The 12,501-nt window shown below is 36.3% G+C and overlaps 1 protein-coding gene across 2 annotated transcripts in view; it reads right to left on the bottom strand.

The window, feature by feature from the left end:
• The window catches only part of LOC114478316 (palmitoyltransferase ZDHHC3-like), a 30,652-nt gene extending 19,357 nt beyond the window's left edge, over positions 1-11,295 (bottom strand). For both annotated transcript variants that reach the window (XM_028471308.1, XM_028471309.1), the window contains exons 1-4: positions 11,198-11,295; positions 4,160-4,577; positions 1,862-1,986; positions 427-523 (exon numbers count right to left, since the gene is read on the bottom strand). In XM_028471308.1, coding sequence (XP_028327109.1) covers positions 427-523; positions 1,862-1,986; positions 4,160-4,507 — 570 coding nt within the window. In that variant the 5' untranslated portion in view covers positions 4,508-4,577; positions 11,198-11,295. The remainder of the gene's footprint in view (positions 1-426; positions 524-1,861; positions 1,987-4,159; positions 4,578-11,197) is intronic.
• Between the last annotated feature and the right edge of the window lie 1,206 nt (positions 11,296-12,501).

The raw sequence follows: 12,501 nt of genomic DNA on the forward strand, positions 1-12,501 counted from the left end.
TAAATAACTTCCATGTTTTCACATGTTTCTTAAACTGAGTAGCAAAGTGACCTTAGTCTACCCTGAGTTTATCTAAAAGAAAAGTCAATCAATAGACAGAATCATACATACAAATCTCTTTAAAAGCAACTATGTAAATTCTTAGAAAGCTTAAATAAAAAAAGCTTAAGCAGGAGATTAAAGGAAGTCCTTAAAAATTGATAGTTCCTGACATGAGGACTGAATCCAGCATCAATGAAATGTTAACCTTCGACTTGAAAGAATGTTACCGACTTCATCTGAAACCACGGCTCAGGGTAAAGAGTCACAAGCATGCTACGACATACAATGATTTACAATTTATTGAACTAATATGTGGACGATCTCGCTGAAGAAGATTTCAGGAGAGAAGTTTTAAATGAGTCCAGAACATTAAAGTGAACTCACTGTGAAGAGCACAAAGTACTTCTGGTTGTTTTCTCCGACACAGTTGTTGACCCAGGGACAGTGGTGATCCATTTTTCGTATGCAGCGTTTACAAACACTGGTGTTAACAAAGAGTCAAGGGTAAGAATTTCAAAAAGGAAAAATCACATTTCATATACAGAACAGATACAACTAAATGACATCAATATTTTAGTCGACTAAACCTTTTACAGATATCGACTAAAATCTAAATCATAGGCATCCTCACTATTGTTATCCGTTCTTTCTTCCGTCTGCGTTAACTCCTCCTACGTTTGTCCGATTTTCACAAATAAGCTATCAAAAACTTCAGAAAGTTCCTGAGATTTATGCTATCGCTTTAATAATTTGTAACTTTTATACTTTTTGACTCATTAATTGTTTTCTTTCCCATTAATTTCTATTGGAAATTTCAGTTTTTAACCCCTTCATCCCCAGCCATTCTTCAACTGATTTTGACTATTCAACCTTTAACATGTTCAGCTACTAGCTTCAACACATTTCAACTTCTTCTGAACTTTCTTCAACCTTTTCACAATGATTTCAACCCATTTCAACTTATTTAACACATTTTAACCTTTTCCAGCATTTTCAAACTTATTGCTAATGCTAGACTACATTACAGTTACCAGCACTTTTTCCAACTACAATTAAATGACAATTATTTTTTATCCTCAGAAAGTCCATTACAATTACATTCTCAATTACTAAAGTTCAACTACAACTAATCACAATTACTGAGCCTGAAATAAATAACCTAATAAAAGTTAACCTTCCTCTTGTGTTAGCATCTGTTATGCTAACAGGTTCTAAATCAGTGGTAAAATACACTTAAAACAAATATCTATCATCTGATGTATTTCCTATCTAGTGGTTACCTTGTTAGACTTCCTAATCAATGAAAATATAGGTTTTAATATTTTTGGTGTGGGCGTCTGAGCCTTTTTTGTGTCAGTATGCCCTTAGTTTTTATTTATTTTTTTAAATGGTAAAAATGTGGTAAAGCTTGATATTAAACATATTTTAATAATTGTTAACTACATACAGTATGTGCAAAACTGTACCTAGAACTGTAACATGGTTCCCAAGTTTTATGTTAAATTATAATTGAAATTATTTATAGAATTTTCATGGCAATTACAATTACAAAGTCAATTATCTAAACTCAATCACAATTGAATTATTATTATGACAGCAGTAGATTTTTTAAATTACAATAATGCCATAATTATAATTAATTATCAGTTAAACAATTACAATTAGAATTGACCCCAACCCTGATTCAGGGCCATCTGTGAGTAGAGCTGTGAGCATAGTCACATGTGATGAAAGCTGAGTTATGTCTGTGCAGCCTACCTATACAAATCTAAGCCATTATTATTATTATTATTATTATTATTATTATTATTATTATTACCTGCAGTGATGTGCACGGTCAGGCTTGATGCTGCAGCACTTGGGGCATTTGTAGACCACCTGTCCTGGTTTCAGATGAAGGCTCTCTATGTATTCCCTGGTAGCATTTCCTTTTGGCACTGCTCCCTGAACAGGACAACAAGATGATGACATCAGCAAAACAAGCAATTCATTAATCACTTCATTAAAACAGTGGTTCTTAAACTTTTTTTTTTACTGCTCCCCACTTTGAACAAAAGTAAACGTTCAAGCCCCACCTGCACCCATTGCCTGCCAAAAAATCCTGACAAATAACACTTTTCTAAATGTATTAAAATAACAGGGAACAAGTAACATCATATTTCAGAATAAATCCAAAACTAAATGAAACTAATCACCTGCAGATGTAAAAGTTCAGCAGTGAATAAAACAAGAAATAACCAAACACTGTTTACAATCTGTGCCAAAAAGCTTAAGAAAACCAGAAAGGAAATTATTTAAGTCAGCTATTGAAAGTTTACTGTTCCATTCCATGTGAAGTACACGCCATAATCATTATTTTTGCACTTTAGTGTGTTACATTTTGTTCCTGGTTTATATCTAATGCATTATAATCATTTAGTGCTCTTTTAATTTGGGCTACATCTTTGGTTTAGTGATAAAGGTCCAGTATTTTGCTATTTTTCACTCATCTCCATTTGTTCTAAGAACCACAAAAACATAGTATTTGAGGTTAATTTTCCCAAACTCGCCTGTTTTCCAGAGTTTTAGTCTCTGAAAAGTCACTTTCATGACTCACGCTCTGAGAGTGATAGTGATTTCCTTTTGCTAGCCACACACTGCCAAAAAAACTAGTTACAGTAAAACACATGGATATTTAAGCGGTTATTGTGATTGTGAGTCAGACAAACGCTGCTCCACTGTGTGTGTTTATCACATCAGCAGCAGAGTCAGTCAGATGTTTTAGATGTTTCAAACACTCACCAGAGCTGCTACGTCACTTTCTTGTCATCCTGGTCTCTCTATAAAAGCAAGGAAGTTCTGTGCGCGCATTTGTGGAACTAATTTCTCCCCAACGCGGTGTCTGTTCGACCTGAATCGGTTTTAACAGCTTCCACATTAGAGTGTGTGCATCTGTTATTTTGGACTTATTTGGTGTTGCAAAAAGTTTATTCTTAGTTTATTTCCGCCTGAACGGCACATTCATGTTTACCCAGAAGTGCAACCTATTCAGCTTTTGACCTCAGTATGAGGGGGCGCTAGCGCACCAATCTGTTTATTTACAACCTCTTAATAATCAGTAGAAGACGACCACATGGCCCCACAGTTTGTATCCACTATTTTAGACTTATTTGGTGTTGCAAAACCTTTATTTTTCGTGGTACTTCCGGGTCCGGTTTTCCTCTCAAATCTTAAGGTATTTATAATAAAAAATATACTAAATGAGTAAAATAAAACAAATACTAAACAATATTTATAAATAAAGTACACAAAACGACAACACAAATGAACAAAAATATACAAAAAGGCTCCAAAAACACAAAATGACTCCAAAAAAACATACATTACAGAAAAATACACCAAACGACAACAAAAATATGAAAATGGCTCAAAATACACAAAACTAAATATTGATACACAAAATGCAGAAATGCACAAAACTACACCAAAAAAGATACAAAAATACACAAAATGACTCCAGAATCACACTACAATGGCAACAAAAAACAATAATTATACAAAAAATGCACAAAAACACAACAGAAAGATACAAAAATACACAATGACTCCAAAAAACATACATTACAGAAAAACACACCTAAAATATAAAAATGAGTAAAAAAAACAAACAAATTCATCATGCACATGTCTCATAGAATTAAACCAGGGAAATTGCACACGCTATTTTACTTTGCACCTGCAAATATACTCCTTTATAACACTACAGAGTACAGAGTACCGCATCACACACTGGGAGAACCACCTCAAAATCATTTTAATATTCCTTAAATTATTGCATAACATTTTCCTTAATTAAATATAAATTGGTCACAAATCTAGGAAAAGTAAAGTGCAGACCCTGTTGGGACTGATATCTATCACTTATTACTTGGATATTGTCGGTGTCTTACATATTTTGTATTTTATGTATACTGTACATACAAGTTTAAACTAGGGCACAATAATGTTGAAATTAATTGCTTTCCCACATAAGATCTGTGGCCCTCTTGAGATCAAACTGCTCCATATTTGGCCCCTGAACTAAAATGAGTTTGACACCCCTGGGGTAGGTGAATGAGTGTAAACATGATTCACTCACAGGGTCAGTGCACATGGCCCTGAGGTGTGAGGCAAGAGCAAGGAAGGCCAAAAAGTTGAACACAATCCCGTTGATGATGCTGTATGTCAGATCCTTGGCTGGCAGCAGCATCACAAACATCACCACGAACTCTGCATAGACGACCAGCAACCAGGTGATGACGGCGCACACGATGCCACAGGCATCCTTTATGAACCACATGGCCGAGGCCGATGACGCAGTGATCACGTCTTTGGAGATGGGAATGCGCTGCTCGGGCTGCAGACAGTTGCTTCCCATTCCCGAAGCAGCTCCGGCCTGGCCCCGCCCACGCTCCGTATCCCTGCACCTGTGAACCGGGCTCCTCATCCTTCAACTGCTTCTCCTGCCACCATCCGAACCCAGGGAGCCTTCAGGCCTCAGGCATGGTCATTGCATTCTGCAGGTATATCAGGAAACAAAGTCAGATCTAATGTATACAGCACCTTTAAACATGAACAACAAAGTTCTCAACAAAGCAGAACCAGTGAATGTGCAAGAAAACACATTTATTATTATTTTTCATAGAATCACTTAAAAACACAAAATTTAGTTCAAAGTACATGTATTTATTTAAGGAAGGCAGAGCTGAACATATTTAAAGGGTCCTCCACTGTTTTTTCGGGGTGAGTATTGGCAAGAATGTTGCAATACGACACGTATCATGATACTTAGGTCACGATACGATATTATCGTGATATATTACAATATTAGACCCAGTTAATATCAAAATTAAACGTAGAGATGAAAAATCAAGTTGCTGTATATGTTCATCAGAAGATATTGATCATTCAGGACAAATTGAGTCAATACTATTTGCTTCAAAACATCCTATTTAATATTTATTATTATTTGCACATCTTCACTGAAAAAAAGAAAATGCAGTGTTACACGCTGTCATCATAAAATAAAGTGCAACAAGTTTCTTTTCACTGAAAAGTCTCAAAGTAACCATGACAACACAATGACGGCATTGTAACAACTGTAAGTGAGAACATTAAGGATAAGGCACAAAAATAAGAAAAATAATTTCTCCTATTGTATCAGTTTAAACACTGATCTGAACAGATTATATGAAAATAAAATACCTGTGCATTGGGGGGAACAATACATTTGTATTGAACCGTTTTAGAACAGGACATTCGGTTCGGGTACAGGGTTGTGCACGGGTGAGTTCCCGGAACGTAACGGAAGTTGCGTGTGTTTACTGTTTACTACTAAAATATGAAGGTCTAAACCAAGGGCTACATGCTGGAACTGTGCTGTACTTTTTCTTTGTTAAAAGCTGTTAAGCTGTGAGCTTATTTCTATAATATTTAATGTATTTTTTGTTTGAGAATATTATTACCAGGCAGCACTTTACAAGTATTGTATTTTTTTTTACTTTATTGTCATATTCTGTATAATGTTAAATACATTGTTGGTTTACTAAAGTTTCAAAAAAAACAACAAGCTGTACTGAAAATGAACCGAACCGTGACCTCAAAACCGAGGTACGTATCGAACCATGATTTTTGTGTACACCCCTACTGTGTATACATAATTATTGCAGGCATTACACACTGCCACCATAAAACCAAGTGCATCAAGTAACCATTGCAACACATTGAAAGCATTGTAACCACTGAAATATTGCACAGATACACAAAAATATTAATTAAATATTAAAAAAAAAAAGAAATTCTTTAAAAAAACAAAAACAAATAAATAAATAAAAAAATCGCAATATATCGTGATATATCGTGAACTGGATTTTTTTCACACCTCTACTGTTTTTACAAATTTGGCCTAAAACCTTTCAAATGTACTTATTAGGAGATGTATGTACAACACAAAATACATTATTATGCACCATCATTATGCACCATTAGAGCGTTCTGCCATCTTGAATCAGGTGATTGATGTCACATGGCCGCACTGCTTGTAAACATCCCATTGTTTTTATTAGAGTGAAGCATTCAGGCTGATTTTTAGATCATTTAGCAGCTTTTTCAGTAAAAATTACAACTGTGATTTAATTAATTATTTACAACATTTAGACCTGTGAGAGTCACAGAGGCTGGAGCTGCCCCCGCGAGCAGGTCTGGTGGGGCTGAAGAGGTTAAGACAGAGTAAAAGTCCCTTAAGAAAGCTCTTCTTCTCTGCTTCATTGTCTACTACAAAACCACAGAGTTGGAAGTGTCGCCCCCTGCGGTCACAGATTTTTTTGGGGTGACAACTGATTTAATCCTCTTTTGGTAAACAAAGAGGGTCACATCAACATCTTTAACTTTTCCTGGTTTTTTAGAACAACCAAAAGCAGCTCAAATTGTCATTTTAACTGAAAAAGCTGCAACATGCATAATAATGTTTTTTGTTTGGCATAGATGTTCTAATAAGAACATTGTAAAGATCGTAGGCCAAAGTTATAAAAACAGTGGAAAATCTCTTTAAAAGGTGGAATTCACATGATTAGTCTAAAAAAAACACCTTTACAACTTCTTTTTTAGCACTCACTCACTGTGTTTTTTCTACAGGAAACATTTAGCTGTCAGCAAGAAAACTGCATTCTTTTCAGATTTGTAAAAGTGTTTGAATTATTACAACGGCTAAGCTAGTCCAAGATGACTAAGCAGAAATGGTTTACCTTAAACTGGGCTGTCAACATTAGCAGATGAAAGAGTTGTTTAGGCATAAAGATTGGCTTTGCAACAAAGTTACTTAAAATGACTCAAGTGTATCTAAATTTATTATGCACACACTCTTTGTTGTTTTAAAACATTCTAAACATCCACTGACAGTTTAACGTTGTATCAGTACATTTTTAGCACTAATTAGGGAAATATTCATCAGGTTAGTTTGATAAAGGATTTATTTTTTACTTTGAAATTAATAATCTGTTAAATGTATTAATCTTGCATTAAAATTTACAAAAAAGTGTTTACTACAACTGAGCAGAAACCTTAAAACAAACACAATGACTAAAAGTCACTTTTCCAGTTTAGCAGTAAAGGTTTTTAAACTCAACAAAAACGTTTCACTCAATAAACAAACATAAGAAATATGCAAGTTGGCTTCTGCAGTATTTTACTGATGACATCACAGATACACTAAAGGTTTGCACTTGTTCAAAAGTGTGTGAACGTCACTACATGCGCTGATAAACGGTGCAATAAAACGGTGTAATAGGATTTTGTCTGTAAAGCACTCAACATAGTGCACACAAAGCATTTAGTGTGTTTGCCTCTGATGAATATGTGATGTGATACGTGCACTCAAATTTATCAAACCTGTTTACAGTGCTCATTAATGTAGTCAGGAGGTAACGCTCACAGCTTTACACACAGAGATGAAGGCTAGAACTTAGCAAAGTGGACTTGAATTTAAAAAAAATCTAATTAATAAGAGACTTTGTAATTAATTAATGGCCTAACAATATTTGACACGAGAATCAACATTTTTCAATTGAAATTTATTTGGATAAATGACTGAATCAATGAAAACAATCAATCAGCTCAAACAACAAAATGGTGTTTATTATGTCAATCACTGAGTGCTAACATAATGTGTAATATGAATAAAGAATATTATGATTGAAATATGATGAAATAAACAAAGCAACTGATGAAGGTGAAGAATTTAGTATGAAATTGTCTTTCTACATACTAGGGCTGGGCGATATGGACCAAAACTCACATCTCAATATTTCTTCTCAAAATGGCGATATACAATATAAATCTCAATAATGTTATTTCAAATGAAGTCTGACTATAAAAACAATTCAGGGTTTAATTTGCATATGCAAAATGCAACACAGGCACATTTATTAACAAAACGTTTCACTTTTGGCTTTTTCTTCTAAAAGAGTTATTTCGTGTGGATGTTTGTTCAGGGGAAGGTCTGGCACTCAGAAATCCATCTAACTGGGCTTTACATGCTGTTCTGAAAAGTAGTGAAAACAATGACTCATAAAACTAGTATTTTAATACAAAATAAACTATAACATATGTATATATATATATGTGTGTGTGTGTGTTGATATAGGCAATATTGTAATTTTGAATTTTGATATACTCCCCAGCCCTACTACACAGCAGTTAATAAGTTGGTCAGACTATGCTATCTGTAGCACTGCTTCTTGCCACACCCACATCCTGATTAAAGTGATCGACTGTCCACTACAATCATGTATCCACTGACCCTGTCATCTTGTCCAGTGTGAATTAGAGACACAGTGTGCTCCCACTAGGAGCTTTGTCCGTGCTAGCTGCTACATGTTTAGCATTGAAGTGCTAGCTGCTACATGTTTAGCATTGAGGTGCAAGCTGCTACATGTTAGCATTGAGGTGCTAGCTGCTACATGTTTACCATTGAGGTGTTAGCTGCTACATGTTTAGCATTGATGTGTTAGCTGCTACATGTTTAGCATTGAGGTGTCAGCTGCTACATGTTTAGCATTGAGGTGTTAGCTGCTACATGTTTAGCATTGAGGTGCTAGCTGCTACATGTTTAGCACTGAGGTGCAAGTTGCTACATGTTTAGCATTGAGGTGCTAGCTTCTATGAGTTTAGCATTGCAGTTCTAGCTGAGGCTAGAAGAGCGCCGGTGATCGGCAAAGTCTTTTTTGCACAATTTGCACACAACTGTGCTTTTGTTTCCAACCAGTGATTTTTTATTTTTATTTTTTTTAAACTAAAATTATCGCCCACGAAGCACAGCAACAAATTCTTCTCAGGGTTTCCTGTGTCTTGTGCATCAGTATTATGGTATACTGGGAAATCTATTTACTGGAAAGCTATTAACTGCGTTCTTTTTTGTGCGCAATTTTTCTGTAATTAATCACTATTAATGTGATAAGGTCCCAACATTAATGAATATACATGAATATTCATTAATAACTGCAGCCTAAATAAATGAACAAAATTGAATTTATTGAGTAGAACAATAGTGTTGGTGCAGTCATTGGCTCAGAGCAGAGAGAAAACATGCACCTGCTGCTTCATTGCACTGTCACTTCCAATTCAACGGCTTCACACTTCTCCCACTCAGCTCTCCTGCATTCTCCATGTTGAATGTGAGAAATGCTCATTTAAAGGCACACCGCGGCCTTTTTGACCTAAAGAGTTGACCCATAAAAGTTATTTTAAATGATTCCTCAGGCCAATATGCAGAACTCAAAGCTCCGAGAGGGGCTTCCCTTTTGAAATATCGACTATGTAAGTTTGGAGAGACGGACCGTCTTTGGCCAGGTCATGTGACCTGGAGAATGCCTGTAAAACATTTTACTTTATGGCAGTCACGTGACCACAGGGTTTGATATATATAGTTCCAACATGATGTCACAACATACGGGCATTTCCCGACCCGGCGCCATTGTTGTGGGCAGCTAAAACGAGTTATCCTCTGTTTACAGCCAAAAGAGCACAATATGGTAGTTTTGTAATGGGTTAATGGTGCACTAATCGCTGCAATAGTTCAGTTAAATGTGGATTCTTTAGTATGGGAAGTCAGCAAGTCAGATCCCAGGGAGTTGTGGGGAGCGCCACCGATGTGGCGAGGAGGGCCAAGTGCCGGGCCTCCAGTGGCAGAGAGAGGAGGGCGGTGGTGGTGGCTGCTCCTCCAGCCCATAGACTGTAGTCGCGGAGCAAGCCCAGCCCTGCTTTGCACCCCAGCCCGTAGAGCCAATCCTTATCCCGAAGTTACAGGTCAACTACTGTCTGCATACACAATCAAAAGACGAAGGGAGGCTGGCCCGACTGACTGAATGTTGATTTTTGCGACAGTGCTGCGGCGCTTGTGGCCACTAGGGGTGCTTGACATGAAAGTTACAGGTCTAGCACCCCTAGTGGTGAAAAAGTTACAAAGTGAGCATTTAAATAAGGCGCCGTGAACCACATCAGCTGACCTGCCACTAGGGGGGATATAAGAAAAATACCTTGATTATGGGTGTTACTCCTGACACACCCACTCAGACAGCCGAGTCAACGCTGACAGTAACATATCGCTGCCTGCTCAACTACTACACACAAAACACAGCCCACAAGCACAAGCATAAACACACACACACACAGCTCCGCAGACGCTATATTACAAACTGTCCCTGCTCTACTCTCGCCATGAGCCTCGGTACACCGTGACCACACACACAAAATTACAACGTCAGGGGGCCCTACGCTCAACAGTGCTGGCGAGAACCCAGCTACTTGATTTCAATGTTTGAAGGATTTTATTTATGTTTAAAAGAATACATTTAATATTTTATGTTAAAAAATAAATACGTTTTTGGTTGTCAAATAATCGTATGAATAATTGCGATTTCAATTATGACAAAAATAATCGGGATTTATTATGTTTTCTATAATCGAGCAGCCCTACTACAGTGTACTGTAGGTTTCAAATGCATCTTGGGGAATATACTTCAGTGGGAACGCTCATCATCCTCATTATTGTTATTAAACCCAACTTCGAAGTATAGTTTAACTGTATAGTTTGTTGCCATATGGTGAATTGGCCCAGGTCAGCCTCCGTAGATTGTTTTCTATTTGCAATCATTCGACCTTTACCATGATATTGTGTTTTGAGTGAATTACTAGTTTAATCTCGACATTGTGTTCTCGCTTAATTCTCGAAATTTCAAGTTAAATCTTGACTTTTAAACTTCATTCTTGATTTGGCCAATTATTTTCTTTATCAAAATTGGCCCGTGTCAGTTCCCGTAACCAACTATCTAAACGTTTTTTTGTACAATTGTGTTAAATAAAAACTATAAATCAATACATTTAAAGAAGTAATTCACTCCTGTTGGAGTCAGACTGCAGCAACAGTCAAAGGTTCATCTTAAATGTGAGTTTACAGCCTGGTTTATATTTTTATTTTTTACGTAGACAACACAGACGTGTGGTTTGGCTGTCAAACTGCTAGCAGCCTGAGCTAACCCTGATTAGTGCACTAAACATCTGTCTTAGGAACCACTTCCGCTTCTTAGACGTCCTTAAACACCAGCCTCGTGTTACCATAGCTTTAAAAACCACAGACACTGACCTGAGCTACAGACATCCCTCACTTCCTCCCGCCTGCTGCTTCTCTGCAGTCCTTCATTGACGCCGTACTGACTTCCGCCTTCACTACCGCCGCACGACGTCATGACGTAGGCAAACAGTCAGCCAATAGCACGTCACCGCACGTTTGGCCACAGGCCACTAGAATGGACACGCTCAAGTTCTGTTTGCTTCATTTACTATAATAAGTGAACAAAAAACTTTGTTTAAAATAATAAAGAATGGTGCAGTTTTTTGTTTTTTTTAATTTGCACTTTGTATTGCAGATATATGTAACTGGTGGACCGGGGGCCACATGCAACCCTCGGTTTGATTGTATACGGCCCCCAAAAGAAACGCACAAAACAACAGCAAGAATAAACTAGAATATACAAAAGAAATTAAAAAATATAGTAAAAGACAATAGAAACACAACATAATCCAGAAACAGACAAAACTACTACAAAACGACAACAGAAACACACACACAAAAAAACTCCAAATAACACAAATAGACAAGAAAAATACACAAAATGACTCAAACGACACAGAATGACAGCAAATAACAACAAAAATGAATAAAAACACAAAAAATACCACAAACAAATGACTCAGCAAACCCACAGTACTAAAACACACACACAAAACAACACAAATACACAATATGACTTCAAAAGAGATACATTTTACAGGAAAAATACACGAGGATTGGATAGTTTTATATAAGTCATAGATTCAGCATTCTATAGCACTGTTTTTAAACCTTGGGGTCATGACCCCATGTGGGGTGGTCTGGAATTAAAATGGGGTCACCTGAAATGTCTAATATAAATTAAAATAATATTTCTTTAATTATTCTTATTAGTACTATTTAATTATTCTTTACTTCACACAATCTCAAACAAATGATGTATGTACTTTTACATTGTCAAATCTAAATCCAGTTCATCAAATATCTGTGGTGGTGCATGTTGTCACTTTGTCACTAATCCTGGCTACTCTGAATGTATAACAGACTTTATTAAACATGATCAAAAACTATTTCTAGAAGAAGAAACAAAATGTCTCTGGGGTCGCTGGACATTTGTGATATCAAAATGGGGTCACAGCGCGAAAAAGGTTGGTTACCTCTATTCTAAGCCTTGTCCAAAACAAGAACACATGATTTACATGACTCTTTTGAGCAAAATCACTAAACATAGAATATTTAAAATTATTGTTATTTTTTAAATGAACACATTACACACAATAAATATCAACTAACTATTTTCTATACTTAAATATAGTTCAACTAAAATTGCAGAAAGA

The sequence above is a fragment of the Gouania willdenowi genome, chromosome 16 (assembly GCF_900634775.1).
Source record: "Gouania willdenowi chromosome 16, fGouWil2.1, whole genome shotgun sequence".
Taxonomy (NCBI): domain Eukaryota; kingdom Metazoa; phylum Chordata; class Actinopteri; order Blenniiformes; family Gobiesocidae; genus Gouania; species Gouania willdenowi.